We start from the raw sequence: 18304 nt of genomic DNA, 5'->3' as shown, positions 1-18304 counted from the left end.
GAAGGATGGTACTACTGGCGCGTGTCGATATTATGTTTAGTTAATAGCACCTCTTGGAAGAACACACCAAGTTTCAGCCAGATCGGTCTATTTCTTTGTGTTTGGCATTCGTTTGTTCCGAGAAAGTCGAGTGATTTTCCTTTCTATCACGATAAATCACCAGCTCACGCCTCAGCAGTTCTGGTCGCAAAATTAATTCAAATGGTTCCAACTCGTTTCACATCCCCCCTTTTGTTAGGACTTGGCACTATTTTTCCCCCATTTGATGAAATGACTGGCGGGAAAAAGATTTTATTGAATTGAGGACGTGATTGTAGAAACGAATAGCTGTTTTGCAGACTTGGACAAAGGACAGACACAAAAGCCTAAAAAGAGATTTTGTCGAAAATTAAAAAAGTTTTTTCCCAAAGTAGTTAATCCCAATTAAGTTATTTTTCAATTGTTTTACATTATTTGAAAAGAAGCACTGGCTACTGAGGCTTTCGGCTTCAGATATATTTAAATGTTTTTTATTTAGTATGATATTTACCCGTGTCGCTGACACTGAAAATTGCATTTTAATTACATAGGGAAAAATGAACTTTTAATTTATCTTCACAAATGTTCCAAAAACTATACCAACAATAAAAAATTTATGTATATTGTTTTTTTTTTTAATTTCAGGATCGCTATAAAAAATTGTTAAATGTTTCTTTTTTGTGTTTAATGAAACATAGGGTAACATTTTTTGTCCTTTTTTGAAGGCAAATTAAATGAAGAGATTAAATAATATCGATCTGTAAACTTTTTAAACTTACTTAAACATACTGACAATGAAAAGCAATTTGGATTTACGTTTTCTCTTATTTGTAGGTGGCGCCAATGGTGGATCAGAGTGAATTGGCATGGCGTATGTTTTGCCGCAAATATGGCGCCCAATTATGCTACTCACCAATGTTTCACTGTAACTTGTTTGCCAAAGATCCAAAGTATCGCAAAGATGCGCTACAAACATGCCCGGAAGATCGACCATTAATCATACAGGTTAGTTGGTTAAATAAAGATATATGAGTTTCATAAATGAGACCGCAAATTATAAGTTGCAATCAGATTAGTGGGCAGAAAATTTCCAAAGAATTGCAAGAAAACAAAAGAATTATTATGAAAATCAGTACCTCTTGACTTATGATGAGAAATGTATTGTTTATAAAAATTATTTTTATTTCGAACGAAAATTTAAAATTTTTCTTAATATTTACATGATTAAATAAAAATTATGTTTATAATCAAAGTATTATAAGTAAAGGAAGAAAGTGCAATCTATAGTTCGTAGCCCACACCACATACGAGTATTACATGTGCATCTACATATATACACATGCATTAGGATATTTATTTTTATTCACCCTAAGCCTTTTAATATCTGTACTCACTTACGAGTTCAATCCGTTATAGATATGAAATTATAATACCTTTTTTAATGAAGTTAGTTTTATTTAATCATGAGAATATTAAAAAAAAATAATTGGCCATTTCCCAACTAGCTATATCTATGCTCGATTAACTTGACGAAAAATTTGCATGCGAAAGCAACAACAAGCTATCGACTATACCGTTGCAAAGTTTTGGTGGGCTGAGTTTAAAAATTCAATTGGATAGTTGGTGGCTTCATCTTCATTCGTTACACAGTCAATGGATTTGAATGAATGCATTGTTCCAATGATATTATTTTGAATTATGTAGTTTAGGTCATCTACATCTGTATTCTGAGCCGCTAAAATTGCTCGCTCACTGAACCATTCATTATTTTTGTAGTTATTAATGATGTTTGGGAATACTTTATTGATAAGTTCGTCTTTCGATGAGACAAAGTTACAGAAATTCTGAGGAAAAGAAATCAATCTGCTCGATTCGTCGACAGGTACTCGACCATTACCGATAGTCAGAATTGCTCAGAGAAATATTCAGTAGATGTAGAGTAGAATGGGGTAAGATAGGTATGGGGGCACAATAGGTAGGTGGGGTTTTCGTCGCACTGTTTTTGCAGAGGTCACTCGTCTTATGTGAATTGAATACGTGGTGGGGAACAACGTTCGCGACTGTCATTTCGGCCGTCACCATTGATTAGTTATCCTAGTTCTGGCGTCGTTTAGTTTTTTGTGAGCTTTTCTCCGACATAGCATTTTTTTTATTCTACGGTGCAGTGCATTTAATGTATGTAAATATTTGTCAGGTGAGTTTTATTTTACGTAGAAAATAATGCTGAACACGAATAATGTGTTAGTTTTTTGATATTTTTGTTTTTAAAAAAAATATCGACACTAACATAAAACATGTGCTTGGGGGCACTATAGGTCAGCCGTCTGGGGGCATTATAGGTCACTACTTTTAATTGAATAAAATAAATTTTAATTGTTTCTGCAGCAAAATGGTGCGTAATTATGTGCGAAAAACGCCGAAACGAAGTGAAGAGGACGTAAAAAACGCAATCGCGGCAGTCCGAGATGGCGCTAGTGTTCGATCAGCCTCTAAACAATTTAAAATTCCGTTCGAAACATTACGTGCTCGCGTGATGAATTAAAGAAAAAATCCTAACTTTTATAACATATGCAGTGCTCATACTCTATAAATAAAAGTTAAAACGTTAATTTCCAAGCCATGTACATTGTTCTTTTCCCCTCACATATAGTGACCTATCGTGCCCCCCGATTTTGAAAATATCGAAAAAAAGTACCTTTGTCTTATTGAATGCAGCTTCCAAAATATTTAGCCAAACATAAGACAGTATAACCAAAATGTTAGCAGATAAATAACCTTTCAAAATCTTGCTTATTTTTCAAAATCAATGCAAAAACACCGTAGCAAGAGCTCTCCAAAGAAAAATGACCTATCTTACCCCATTCTACTCTATCATTAAGTAATGCAACTCTCATGTTTGTTGTCAGCTGAAGTTTCTTCTCATAGCGCCATAGATTCGATGATTTGACATTTGAGGCAAGCGTTTATTTCGTCAGCAGCCGTTGATCTTGGAATCACTGGCAGTGTTTGGCGGAAGACGCCAGACAGTAAAATCATTGCGCCTCCAAAACATCTCTAGTCATTGCGTATATCTTTCAATGTTCGGTAAATGTTGACATTCACCATGCACTAATGGTGAATGTTGAACATGTTGCACATGTTGGAGATTTATATTTTCTTCTCCGTAGTTCAGACGCTATAAAACGCCACAAGGGTAACATAACTTTTTCGCCTCTCTTTCTGAAGGGAATGACCAAGAATTTAAAATACACGGTCCAAACAAAAACTACTTACTTATGTGATTCAAATCTTATTTATTGCAAAAACTTAAACTATTATGACATTTTGAATTGCGCAAGAGTCCCTTGCATTTACAACTGCATTTATTTGTAGAACACTTCCTTTTGCCATCACAGCGTCGATAGCCTTGTCCCCCGCTTCTCGAATTAGCTGCAGCTGCTTCTCTCAGCGATATTTCTTGAAAATAAATCTCATCTATGGAAAGTAACTTTTCTTTACAAATTACGAACTGATTACGTGTGTAAAGCTACTTGAGGGTTCCATTTTTATTTGACAGTTTATAGAAGTCGAAGACTTCTATTCCAACAATAACCGCTAACACATTTCGGTTATCTGTACGACCGCGATCGACATTAGGGACCTGTATTCGTACATTATCACCAATTTGAGCAGGAGGAAATTGTTTTTGTCAGGCTCGTAATATTTTTGTTGCTTGCAGTAGAAGATTTTCTTTCTCGGCCGCTTTTTTTTGTACAGATCAACTCGTGTTTTCCAGTCAGAATTTGATGCGAAGACGTTGTAGATTATAGGTCCTCTTCAATATTTTTCTTTGGAATATGGTTTTCGGTATGACCACCGCTCAATTTTTTTTTATAAGCATTAACAGTTTCTTCAAGCTGTTCTTCGGTTTCAATATTTGCGATTTGTTCGCCAGGCAAAAAAGACGATGCTGTGCCTCTTTTTGCTGTAACGCCAAACATGGCTTCATAAGGACTTTGGCGTATTCCTTCGTGGTATGTAGTGTTCTTGGCAAGTTTTCACAAACGCGTTAAGATTGTTAATGCCAGTAATAACATCATGAGAGGAAAGGCTAAGCGAACCAAAATTTAAGACAGAGCTAAAATTATGGGTAAAATCGGATATCGCTCATTTACTCAATAGTGCATACCTGCGAAGGAATACGAGTATGAGTAGGTATGTTTGGACCCGCTAGAATTGTGACATTTCTAAAATTTTTCTTACGGTTAGCAAAATATGACACATAGCAATTAAAACACAAAATGATCAGCAATTTGTACGACGTACAAATCAATCATTCCCGACGGTCGGTTCTACGTTACCAGAACGATTCGGATTTAAATCCGGCCCAGGACTGTCACTTCAGCGGCATTCTCCAAAAATTTACGAAGAATGTTTTATGATGTTACGACTACAACATCAACATACAAACCAATTGATAGCAAATTAAATTGGAAACTATCCGATGGATGGCTGTTGTACCGAGTGGATGTATGCACAACAACCACTCGGTGGTCCTGTGTTTCAAAACGCGTAAGGGTCGTTAAATATAAGTTTTGTTTGAAAGAAAAAGTTTATATGATTGATGATATAAAATAATTCCTAAATTTTTTTCAAAACGTATTCTAGTTTTTGCTTTTTAAAATGTCTCAATTGCAGTTCTGTGGTAACGATGGAGAAACGCTGCTGGAGGCTGCACTCTTGGCTCAGGACCACTGTGATGCGATTGACATTAACTTAGGCTGTCCGCAGGCGATTGCAAAGCGCGGTCATTATGGTGCTTTTCTGCAAGACGAATGGGAACTCCTTGCTGAAATTGGTATGTAATTTATAATTTCTACTTTCGCCGCAAACATTTTTATTTGATATGAACTTGAGATGCATTTGATAAGATATAGCTTTCTCAAACCTCCAACGTTAATTCCCAACAAGCGGATTATAGTGTTCTCAATTTGGAAACTCCCCACTTGACCTCAAATGAAATTAATCTAAAACGTATCAAATTAAATAAGTATTTTATAATTGCAATACTTTTAATAAATTATTTAGATTAAAAATTAGTTATGTAAACTCTTAAAAAAAAATATTAATTGTACTATATAAAAAATTATTTAATTCCGTTTTCGACATTCAATTGATATTAAAACTTTCAAGTTAAATTCATCGAACCGAAATACCAGCCGCTTTACCTATAATTAATGATATACGTTTTTTTTGAAGTAAAAATTGTGTATAAAATAAAATCATAAGGAAAACATAAAGTTTTTAATGACTTCTCAAATAGTTTGAGAAAACGGTGAATAGGAGTATCAAATGATAAGGAACGCTGAGACTCAACTTGTGAACTATGATTTATCGAGCGTTGGAGAATATTTTCTCTTGCATTTATTGGGTTCTCTATTTAAATACATATGTGTGAGCATATAAATAATAAAGCGTACTCTCGTATCATATTTGCAGTCAGCACCTTACATACAAAGCTCTCCGTGCCCGTGACATGTAAAATTCGCGTTTTTGAAGACCGCAAACGCACAATCGAGTATGCAAAAATGTTGGAAGCGGCGGGTTGTCAACTACTTACTGTGCATGGTCGAACGCGAGAGCAAAAGGGGCCGCTAACCGGTGTCGCTGATTGGAGTTACATCAAGGAAGTGAGGTACGTCACTTTTAACTAAAGAAATTAAAAACTCATGAACCATTCCTTATGAATTCGTGTAATTACTACAGCTTGCACTTTTCATTAGCTCGCAAGAAATATTTTAAAAAGCTTGACTTCAGTATCACCGCAACAAGAAGTATGTAATTATTCAGTAATCGAGGACAAATGGCCATTCTATACACCTCATATCCGAAGATAATTGGTTGCGTTTGTTAGCTTCGCAATTTTCAGCTGATATTTAGCGACCTTACAGCTTTACCGAACACACGAACATAACATACATATTGTATATTTTGAATAGTTTCAGGTATTCGCATTTTCGAAAATTTAGTAGTAAATATTGCAGATACCAGGCGACCCGTAAATATTTGGTGTTTTAAAGAGCTTGAGAACTTAAAATGAAGAACAAAACAGAAATATAATATTATTTGAATGATTTTTTTTTTATTACAATCTATCTACCAGATATCATGGTATTTATTTTTTGAATAAGATATCCGGCATACGTCCGCCGTCTTGTTGGAACCAAGTGGTGTCGATGTTTACCTGATTAATTTTTGCAAACAAAAAATTCAGTCAGGCTCGATAGCGCTCGCCATTCACCCAATCGGCAGATCCTTCCTCATTTCGAAAGAAATAAAGACCGATGATGCCGCCAGTGCTCTATAAACTTCGCGAACAGATTTATTATTTTTTTTTTTTTTCAAAGTAAATTTCCACAATTTGGAAGCGTTGTTCTGGACGATTCTTGATGACTTGCCAAACCTTGCTGAACAGAAATGGCAACATATTTTGCCATTCTCAGCTGTCAAGTCATTGTTATCGATATCGATAGTTCTCATGCAGCTAAAAAATCACCCGCTATTTAAAGCAAATACATCTAGTGGTTTTTATATGATTTATCCATACTGTCGGTATAATGGCGGCCGCGGTAGCCGGATGGGTTGGTGCGTGATTACCACTCCTGTGCGTCTGCCCGGCCTTCGCTCGAATCAGGCTTGAGGTCTTTGGCACTGATGTGTTAAGCAGCGACCACCTTCGCTCCTTGGCACCTCAAGATCTACTCAGATTTCTTCAGAGGTCGGGTAGATTAAAAGAAAATTCAAACCCGAGTGCAGTTCAATGGACTTAATTGTGTCTGAGTACTGTACTTACTAGTCTACGAGATAGAACATACTCTTCTGCAGTGCTTCTGCATACAAATGCATTTATTTTACGTTAGATTCACAAGAATCATTTAAAATTTGCCAAGTGTTAATTTAACACCCATTATATGATATTAACCCATCCGGTCTCCGCCCGGATAAGATATGGTTCATACAAAAACATTAACCTTACACATGAAAATTTAAAGCTTTCAAAAAATTTTAAGAAAATTGAACGATTAATATTTTTAATCAAAATTTAAAATTTTTCACTCAGAGTTCTCAGACAATTTTATAGTATGAGTTTTATTGCCCATTCAATTTTAATGCAATAAAAAGCTAGTGTAAAGTGGCTCAATTTTGCTCTCCCAATTTATGATTAGTAACCGGATAAACTAAATATTTATGTTAAAGAAGAAAACGTATCTCCGATTTAAACTAATTCCTGAATGTATCTATATTTTTTTACTTGCAGACAACATATAAAAATTCCTATGTTTGCAAATGGGAATATACTTGGCTTGGAGGACATCAAGCGCTGCCTTGCAGAAACGGGGGTGGATGGTGTGATGACTGCGGAGGGAAATCTACACAATCCAGCTATATTTACTGGTGAATTAGTAAAAACTTGGGATATGGCAAGCGAGTATTTAAATTATGTACAGAAATATCCCTGCCCAGTATCCTTCATTCGTGGACATCTATTCAAAATCTTCCACCATTTGTACGTGCAAACACATCTACATCATTTAGATAAAAGACAATTTTCTATGTACTTTTCATTTTCTTTAAATGTTATATAAAGAATGAACTTGCGACCGAATGCAGCACTGCGTGAAGAATTAGCAGTATCCAATCAATTGGAGCATTTCCGAGCTGTAGTCGAAAAAATCAAAAGCAAATATGAACCATACCATGTGGGCGCAGCAATCTACGATGACGAGGAAGTGGATCTCAGTGTTTTGGTTTTCAAGCAAGGTGTTGGTATTTATTTAAGTGTTATTGCTCCATTATTTTTGCTCATATACTGTAGTACCTACTGTGCACACTGCGGGTATGTAATTAATATCTAATCATGGCACGTATACGTAGTGATGTACTTACAGTCTGTCTAATAGAAGCGCGGCCGGCAAAACTCAAACTTAGAGTTCCGTTATAAAAAAATTAAATGTTTAAATAGGCGTATCCTTTTCGCAATACACGTTGTACAATTTGCTAGTTTTGTGAAAAATTTACGCTAAATGTTCGCTGTTTTTACAAAATGAGTCTCACGTATGAAAAACGATTTCAAGCAGTACCTAAAATTCAAAAATTTCATGTGCACCTGGACAAGAAGTCGATATAAACAAATGGTTGCAACGGTATACCGCATTTAAAAACGTTAGAGACTTCCTCGGACGAGGCCCAAAAATAAAAATACCTCTTCAAAGCAAGATCAGAAGGTCAGAAAGTGATTTGTTTGTGAGAAAGATGAATTTATCGATGCAGAGAAGTAGTGTTAATGTATCCAAAGACACGATACGTTTACGTGCAGAAGACCTTAAATTCCGAAACACATTGAAAAAACCGCTACTTTTATTATCACACCTTACAAAAAGACTTGCATGGACTAAGGCGAATTCAAAATGGAATTGGGCACACGTAATATTCACTGATAAATCTTCTTTTTGGGCGAATAGTTGCATACATCGATCCTGGTGTACTGCTAATAATCGACAACTCTAACGAACTGTTAAGCATCCAGTTAAGATTCATGTTTGGGACTGTTTTACCGGAAAAGGATTTAGCCATTTAGTTGAATTTACCGCCAATTTGTATGCAGTTTTGATAAATAAAATTTACCAAAAAGCATTATAACCGTAGGCTGGGAAGATGTTTGGAAGAACTACCCAACCTTGGATTTTACAAGAAGACAACGAACCCATGTATCGAAGCCGAAGGTATGTAGAGTGGAAACTTCAAAATGGAATTGAAAGGTTGGACTGGCCTTCACATTAGCCTGATGGCAAGAATGTTCAAAATGTGTGGACAATAGTTAAGCAAAAACTCAAAAGAAAATAAATTTGGACGATCAAAAAGTTACCAAAGCAACTTCGGCTGAATTGCAGCCAACTACCTCCACAACTTGCACAGAATTTAACAAAAATATAACGCGAATATGTGAAGCCATTGAAGCTAACTAGAAGTAGTCAAATAGTTTCCAAGTTATGATAGTTACGCTTCCATTAGACAGGCTATACATGAATCCAGTGTGCGTTTCTCCTCTTTATTTAATGTTTACGATGTTTTCATGGTTAATGTACCGTTACAGTTTGTGTCAATGGAATAGTCATTTGTGCAAATGACCTGTGCATTATTATTCAACTATTTTAAGAATTTGTTTACTTGTAGGCTTGAGTATAATTAGAAGATTTATCGAAAATTTGGTATAGATTTTTTTTAAAGAAACCATCTTCAGCTCCTTTAACATTTTTATAAATTATATTTTTTTTAATATTTTTTATTCTTATTTTTTATTATTATTTTTTTAGTATTTTTTATTATTTTTATGTATAAAATGTTTGGGAACACTTTCTTTTTGTAATTTTTGAGAAATCATTTATTTGCCGTTCGGAGTCGGCATAAAACTGTAGGTCCCTCCATTTGTGGAACAACATCAAGATGCACGCCACAAATAGGAGAGGGAGCTCAGCCAAACACCCAAAACGGGTGTAAGCGCCAATCGCAAAAAGGGGATGAAGTTCTAGTTTTGAAAATGGTGAAGTACATATGACTGACCAAATTGAGCAGATAGTTCGGTTTTAGTCTTATAAAAAGATGATATTAACCAAAAATTTTTAAAGTTTTACAAATTCTTACCCATGGGTCTGAAATGATTATATATGCATAGAATAGAGACCGATACAGAAGCAACACAAAACGGACATACATTTCTATAGCTTACGCACTTTATTTACAACAAATTGCATGTCTTAATTACTTACTTACGTATATACTTCAATACTGGTATTTTTTCAGTTGAATTTATCTCTGCCACCATGGCTTTGTCAACCGTATGTTCGAGTGCCTCCTGAGACTCACAAACAAATCATTGCTGAAAAAGTGCGCCTTGCTGAGGACCCCAATCAGCCGAAGCGAAAATTTTTCGACACCGAAGGCAATGAGATCTCACGCAAACGCATGAAGAAGCTGCGTAGGCGTATGCGACGCCCCAATAGGCCGGAAGGTAAACATGAACGTAGCTTAGAATGCTGTGATCAATGTGCGAATCCTGTGGGCATTAAATGTGAATACCGTTTGTGCCGTACCTGCTGTCGGGAGAAATGCTATTCCGAAGATCGTGATTGCCCCGGACATGGAATCTTGATCAAATCGCGACGTATTAAAGCAAAACAGTACGAAAATCAAGGAAGGATCAAACACGATTCGGGTCTATCTGATGACCTGGAAGAGTATAATAAAGGTTCATATCCGGCTAATCATTTGCCCAAAGTAGACGTAAAATCTGTTCTCAATGGGGGCAGTTGATTTTTAATCATAAAACTGTACTTATTTTTAGTTAAAATGTATATAAATTTTAATGTACAATACTTAGACGAATAATTTAACGCTTTATATCTATTCAGTTCCTACCAAATGGAATATTCAAATAAGAAACCTTTTGTTTGGTAGACTTTTTCAAGATAGATATATTTCATATTGCTATGATATATTAGTTAATTATTGACTGTTAAATTAAAGCTTTCTACTACGAATTTTTGTGGCCAATCCACTCACAGTAGGAATAAATATTAAGATCCGACTTTCATACTACGCAATTTAATGGTTTTCGGATCAGACGAACCTTGGAATAAAATTAACGGCATGTGGACCTGTTCCAATCAGCAAAGCGACACACGTAAGCCATAAATAAAAAACAAATCGTAGAACCAAATATCTGGTGTCAATTCCTAATTTTAAACCATATGGCATCATCAGTTCTTTTATCTCTAACCTTGTCGTTTGAAAAAAATGCTCTTAAAATCCCTGCCTAAGCCTCTATAATCTTGAACCCAATAAAGCGTGAGAAGGAAACGAGAGATCGACGATTTCGTTCACCAATAGCCTAGAATAGAAGAAACAAAAGGAATTTACCGCTTCTTTATCATTAAAAACATGTCTAAAAGCTCAGTCCCAAACTGCACCGTGAGCTCAAAACTGGATGATGTGTCAATCAAGTGTGAAGATCTCTAACTTTTGGCTGCATTCCCATGGCAGCCGGTTCTACGTTATCGGAATGACTCGGGTTTTTCCCGACCAAGGGCTGCCCCCACAGTAAACTGGCCCTGTCTAGTGTACCGTATCCGACCCGCAATCTTTCGTCACAGGAGCAATCCCTCGCAGCACATTTGCTCCAAATACTTCTCTTCAGTGCTGGCATTGAACCCAACCCTGGACCAGAGATATTTTACTGCTGCATTTGCCACAAACCGTTCCACCCGAACTCCACCTCGGTTAAGTGCAATAAGTGCAACGGGTGGTGCCATTTTAAGACCTGTTCAGGCAGCCTCTGCCTCAACGGCTATACCGTCCTTAGTGCCGGCACATTAAACTGCCGCCACTAACCATACCTTAGCGACAACGCAGACAACACCAAGCGTCCCTCACCCCCGAGTTACGACCATACTCCCGAGGAGTTTCAGACTATTACAATTTAACTGCAACGGACTTACGAGTAATATAGACGAGGTAATCGACTTCATGAGTCAACATGGTATCAAGATAGCTGCGATCCAAGAGACAAAACTGCACGCCAGCTGATTACCAGGGACGGATACAACGTGCACAGAAAGGATCGCGAGCGCGACAACGGTTGGAGCCTAGCGTTCATAGTCCACCATACAGTGCAGTATCGTCTCATTGATGAAGGCATCGACCGCAGGGACAGCACCTTAGAATGTCAAGGTATAGCTGTCCGGTCAGGCGATGCCGAGCTCGAAATATTTAATATAAATATACCTCCTGTCACCTGCTGCCCGGGGGTGAAAACCGATTGGTAGTAGGCGACTTTAATGCGCATCACTATCTTTGGCATTCAAGCCTGCCGAATGATCATAGGGGACAGCTATTGGCAGATCAGATAGACGATTCGACATTCAGCACTGTAAACGACGACGCCCCTACTAGGGTAGTGGGCAATTGCAGCAGCTCGCCTGACATCACAATTGCTATCACTTGGATCAGACCACTTGCCCATTATCTCTCAATCGAGAAACCTGCCGACTTTGTTTCCGCGGATCACTGGTCATATATATATCAACTTTAAGAAAGCTGATTGGACCAGATTCGCGGAATTTATTGCAGACATCTTCGCCGCTCTCCCCAGTACCACCGATGTGCGCGCAGGCGTACGCACATTCCGTAAGGTGATCACAGCCGCCGTGGTCCGCTTCATACCCGCTGGAAGGATCGGCGACATACGTCACAATTTTCCAGCTGAAGCAGCTGTTCTGGCGAACGAGCGTAATCACCTACGCCAGGTCGATCCCGGGGATCCTCGCATAAATGATCTCAATTTGGAGATCCAACAGCTGGTAACAAAAGCTCTGGTCCACCGTAAGATCCCTGTCGAGCTCGACGAAGCACAACGACAAGGTGGATATAACCTTCAACGGTTGTGCTTCGTCGGATCCGAAGAGATGCGCGATCTACTTTAGCCGGCAATTTATTCTACATCCTCCGATCCATCCTACAGATCCAAACGTAGTACCACCAGACGGCTGCACAAACTGACACACAACAGTACACCACTTGCTTTCTCCAGCGATGAGGTTCAGGGGGCTATCAACCACATGAAACCATCTAAGGCCATTGGCCCTGACGGACTAAACATGCTGATGCTGAAAAAGCTGGGTTCATTGTGAGTAGAATACCTCACTAGGGTCTTCAATTTGTCTATGGCCACTCTCATCATTCCCGACAAGTGAAAATCAGGGAGAATGGTCCCACTACTGAAACCTGGGAAACCCGTCAGCCAAGGGGAGTCCTATCGTCCGATAAGTCTCCTTTCCCCAGTAGTGAAGACTCTTGAAGCCCTTCTACTCCCTCTCTTTGCGAAACTAGTAGCGTTGGATCTAAAAAAGGCTTTCGACAGAGTCAGTTACGCCACGCTACTAGATGATATTTTACAGTCGACACTCCCGCCAGGACTGAAGAGGTGGACCGCGAACTACCTGAGTGATCGTCCTTCGTCGGTGATATTTCGAGACCAAACATCCAGAGAAAATAAAGCGGAACTTTTTGCAGGGTGATATCCTTTCACTCTTGCTTTCTAACTACTACATCTCGAAACTCCCCCAGCCACCAGAGGGAGTCTCCCTGGTCTCCTACGCCGACAAATATACAATAATGGCGTCGGGCAATGACATTGATGGCCTATGCTCCAAGGTACACGACTATCTTGCCAGCCTTTCTCGCTTCTTCACTGCGAGGAACTTACAACTTTCCCCCACTAAATTCACGGCGACCCTCTTCACCACCTGGACAAAAGAGGTCAGGCTGCACAAGGTGAAAGTCGATGACACACCAATTCCTACGGTAAAGAACCACAGAATATTGGGAGTTACCTTTGACAGCTTTCTCTATTTCTCAGCGCATACAACCGCTATTGCAACTAAAGTAAAGAATCGCAACAAGGTCCTCAAGTCGCTTGCCGGCAGCACTTGGGGCAAAGACAAGGACTGTCGACTTTCAAGGCAGTAGGCCGACCAGTTCTAAACTATGCTGCGCCTGTCTGGTCGCCTGGAACCAGTGATTCGCAGTAGACGAAGCCTACATACCTGCCAAAACACTGCCATAAGGACCGCGACAGGATGTCTCTTGATATCCCCGATACAACACCTACACGATGAGACCAATATGCTGCCTGTGAAGGAGCATAACAAACTGCTCATCAAACAATTCCTGCTGGGGTGTTACCGTAGGCCTCACCCATGCAAATATCTGCTTGAGCCTGAGCCACCTCCCAGGCATGTCAGGAGGCACTTCCTCAACTACGCGGACGAGATCCAAGACAAAACTGACAGACAGCTACTGGATCGGACAGTGTACAGACCATCAACGACGTTCATCGGGAGACCCTTAACCTCCTACTTATCCAGAATTGACCCCGACATACTAGACATATGTCCGGCATGTGAAGGCATCTCGCACGATACTAACCACCTTTTTACATGCCCCTTCGAACCCACTCATCTAACACCCCTCTCCCTCTAGATCCAAGCTGTCGAAACAGCTAGTTTCCTGAGCCTACCGTTAGATGAGCTACACGAAGACGACCGGCGATTACACTACACTGACAGGTCAAAGTTACTGCTACAACAGCAACAACCTCTAACTTTTGACTGATGTAACAGAGTTTATTACTACCTATTAGTAGCCGCCTTTGTATTGCCGATACCTTTTTAAGTAAGGTGTAAAGTTTTCCTCACGTACGTAAATTCATAGAGAAGGCTCAGGAACGAATGGGTAGATTAAAAATGTCAAATGCTAACAAAACGCGCAAGGAGAAGGAATAGCGAATTTAATTGCGCAATTGGCTGCTAATAATAAACAGTTGAAGGAAATCCGTATGTGACGTTTACTGAGGTTGCAAAAAATTATGACAACAATACGCATGCGAAATTCAATATTACATTGTATAATAAGCAGGAACAGGGCAAAGCGTTTATGGACACACGTAAGTAATTGTGTTTGTTTTTGTTTTTATTAGTGAATATAATAGGTAACGCCTGTCCGTGTGTTCTAGGTGAGGCATGGCAAGTTCTGGGAGCTAGACATTCCTTGCAGCACCGACCAGTTTTTCGAGGAGTGCTTTAGGCAGAGCCGGGACTTCTTTGCCTTTTTATGTAACGAAGTCATGGCCATTGCAAAAACTGATACAACTTATAGGAAATGCCACCCTTTAGACAAACGTGTCGCGATTGATTTATATGCGTTTGATTCTTCAGCGTATGCAATATTTTACAGGATTTTTATTCAGCGGTCTGGGATAAGTTCGCTCCTATGTATTTCTCTCTTCTTCTTAATTGGCGCTATAACCGCTTACGCGATATTGGCCGAGTTTAGCAAAGCGCGCCAGTCGTTTCTTTCTCGTGCTAACCGGCGCTAGTTGGACACACCAAGTGAAGCCAAGTCCTTCTCCACCTGATCTTTCCAACGCAGAGGAGGCCGCCCCCTTCCTCTGCTACCACCAGCTGGTACCGCATCGAATACTTTCAAAGCCGAAGCGTTTGTATCCATTCGGACGACATGACCCAGCCAACGTAGCCGCTGGATCTTTATTCGCTGCGCTATGTCTATGTCGTCGTAAAGCTCATACAGCTCATCGTTCCATCGTCTGCGATATTCGCCATTGCCAACGTGCAAAGGTCCAAAAATCTTACGCAGAATCTTTCTCTCGAACACTCCAAGCGTCGCTTCATCGGATGTTGTCATCGTCCACGCTTCTGCGCCATACGTTAGGACGGGCATGATGAGAGTCTTGTAGAGTGTTAGTTTTGTTCGTCGAGAGAGGACTTTACTGCTCAGTTGCCTACTTAGTCCAAAGTAGCACTTGTTGGCAAGAGAGATTCTACGTTGGATTTCAAGGCTGACATTGTTATCGGTGTTAATGCTGGTTCCTAAATAGACGAAGTCTTTTACAACCTCGAAATTATAACTGTCTACAGTGACGTGGGTGCCGATACGCGAGTGCGCCGACTGTTTGTTTGAAGACAGGAGGTACTTCGTTTTGCCCTCGTTCACCACCAGACCCATTCGCTTTGCCTCTTTGTCCAGTTTGGAGAAGGCAGAACTAACAGCGCCGTTGTTAAGGCCGATGATGTCAATATCATCGGCATACGCCAACAATTGTACGCTCTTATAAAAAATTGTGCCTGAGCGATTAAGTTCTGCGGCTCGTACGATGCTCTCCAACATCAGGTTAAGAAGTCACACGACAGCGAGTCACCCTGTCTGAAACCTCGTTTGGTATCAAACGGCTCGGAGAGGTCCTTCCCAATTCTGACGGCGCTGCTGGTGTTGAGCAACGTCATCTTACATAGCCGTATTAGTTTTGCGGGGATACCAAATTCAGATATCGCGGCATACAGGTAACTCCTTTCCGTACTGTCGAATGCAGCTTTGAAGTCGACGAAAAGATGGTGTGTGTCGATTCTCCTTTCATGGGTCTTTTCCAAGATTTGGCGTATTGAGAATATTTGGTCGATGGTAGACCTTCCAGGTCTGAAGCCACACTGATAAGGCCCAATCAGTTGGTTGACGGTGGGCTTCAGCCTTTCACACAATACGCTCGCTAGAACCTTATAGGCGATATTTAGAAGACTAATCCCGCGGTAATTGGCACAAATTGCAGGATCGCCCTTCTTATGGATTGGGCAGAGTACACTTAAATTCCAATCGGCAGGCATGCTTTCATCCGACCATATTTTGCATAGAAGCTGATGCATGCACCTTACAATTCCGTCGTCAACGATTGGGGTATCGGGATCTTCACTTTCTCGGTGACATGCGCAGCTGTCACTGTTTAATAAGTTCGAGAAGTGTTCCCTCCATAATTTAAGATTGCTCTGTACGTCAGTCACCAGTTCGCCGTCTTTGTTCTTACAGGAAAACGCCCCGGTCTTAAAACCTTCTGTAAGCCGCCGAACTTTCTGGTAGAATTTTCGGGCGTTGTTCCTGTTGGCCAGCATCTCAAGCTCTTCGCACTCACGTATTTCGGCCTCTCGTTTCTTCTTTCGGATAATACGTCTCTCTTCCTTTTTCAGCTCTCTGTAGCGATCCCACATGGCTCGCGTTGCGCCCGATCGCAGCGTGGCTCTATAGGCGGCATCCTTTCTTTCTGCGGCAGCATGACATTCCTCGTCGTACCAATTGTTTTCTCGGGCTCGCCGGAATCCGATTTCTTCTTCGGCGGCGGTACGTAGAGAACGAGAAATGTTGCTCCATTGTTCGTGGATGCCGGTTTGTTGGGCAGTACTCTCTGAGAGCAGGAGTGAGAGTCGAGTGGCGAATCTTCTGGCTGTCTGTTGTGATTGCAGCTTTTCGATGTCAAACATTCTTTGCGTAGGTAGATGCACGTTTTTTGCTGCACAGAGGCGTGTGCGCAGTTTGGCTGCAACAAGGTAGTGATCCGAGTCGATGTTGGGTCCTCGGATCGTACGTACATCTAATACACTAGAAGCGTGTCTTCCATCTATCACAACATGATCGATCTGGTTTCGTGTTTTTCGATCAGGAGACAGCCAGGTGGCTTGGTGAATCTTCTTATGCTGGAATCTGGTGCTGCAGACTACCATGTTTCGGGCCCCGGCGAAGTCGATCAGCCTCTGTCCGTTACCGGATGTTTCGTTGTGCAGGCTGAATTTTCCGACTGTGGGACCAAAAATTCCCTCCTTGCCCACCCTGGCGTTGAAGTCGCCAAGCACGATTTTTATGTCGTGGCGGGGGCAGCGCTCATAGGAGCGTTCCAGGCGCTCATAGAAAGAATCTTTGGTCGCATCGTCCTTCTCTTCCGTCGGGGCGTGGGCGCAAATTAGCGATATGTTAAAAAAACGGGCTTTGATGCGGATTGTTGCGAGACGCTCGTCCACCGGAGTGAACGACAGTACTTGGCGACGAAGTCTCTCTCCCACAACAAATCCGACACCGAATTTGCGCTCCTTTACATGGCAGCTGTAGTAGACGTCGCAAGGTCCTATGGTTTTCTTACCTTGCCCCGTCCATCGCATCTCTTGGATAGCAGTGATGTCAGCCTTTACTCTCACGAGGACATCAACCAGCCGGGCAGAGGCACCTTCCCCATTAAGGGACCGGACATTCCAGGTGCATGCCCTCAAATCATATTCCTTATTTCGTTTGCAGGGGTCGTCATCAGCATAGGGAGGTCTCATCCGAGGCTTTTTCAAACTTTTCATTGGGGGGGGGGGGGGATTTTTAAGTGGCGGGTCCCAAACCCAACGCACAACCAGCTATCCTGGAATGTTTCGCCTTCTCACGTTAGCTCACTCCCGAACGGGTGTTCGGAAGCTACCCAGAGGATACGTGGGCTAATCCCGGCCGTTGTGAGCTGCTTGAACCATATGTAGAAGAATCGTCCTGGCCATTCCCAAGTGAATGGCGATCAGTAACTTTCCCCACTTGCGTGGACTTCTACATCCTCCTATGTATTTACGAAGCAGATTTCTTACCCAAGAGAAAATTGAATTGAGTGTTAAGGGATTTGAGAAAATTGGATTTCCACAATGTTTAGGTGCTGTCGGTAAGCGTGTATATTTTACTTAATGCTCAAAGATCTCATATAAGTTTAATTAACTTCAGATGGATGCCATATTGAAATAAGACCTTCAGCCAGTGATGCTGTAGACTATTATAACTATAAGGGTTTATACTCAATAGTTTTACTAGCCCTCGTTGACTGCAGGTG

At 40.6% G+C, this 18304-nt stretch overlaps 1 protein-coding gene across 2 annotated transcripts in view; it reads left to right on the top strand.

Moving 5' to 3' along the window:
• LOC128865392 (tRNA-dihydrouridine(16/17) synthase [NAD(P)(+)]-like) overlaps positions 1-10648 on the top strand; it is a 58958-nt gene extending 48310 nt beyond the window's left edge. For both annotated transcript variants that reach the window (XM_054105721.1, XM_054105723.1), the window contains 6 exons: positions 853-1023; positions 4696-4855; positions 5497-5692; positions 7316-7564; positions 7646-7820; positions 9859-10648. In XM_054105721.1, coding sequence (XP_053961696.1) covers positions 853-1023; positions 4696-4855; positions 5497-5692; positions 7316-7564; positions 7646-7820; positions 9859-10368 — 1461 coding nt within the window. In that variant the 3' untranslated portion in view covers positions 10369-10648. The remainder of the gene's footprint in view (positions 1-852; positions 1024-4695; positions 4856-5496; positions 5693-7315; positions 7565-7645; positions 7821-9858) is intronic.
• The last annotated feature ends 7656 nt before the right edge of the window (positions 10649-18304 follow it).

This window comes from Anastrepha ludens, chromosome 5 (genome assembly GCF_028408465.1).
Source record: "Anastrepha ludens isolate Willacy chromosome 5, idAnaLude1.1, whole genome shotgun sequence".
NCBI classification, from domain to species: domain Eukaryota; kingdom Metazoa; phylum Arthropoda; class Insecta; order Diptera; family Tephritidae; genus Anastrepha; species Anastrepha ludens.
Note: the sequence above shows the minus strand (reverse complement) of the source record. Positions and strands in the feature narration are given on the sequence as shown.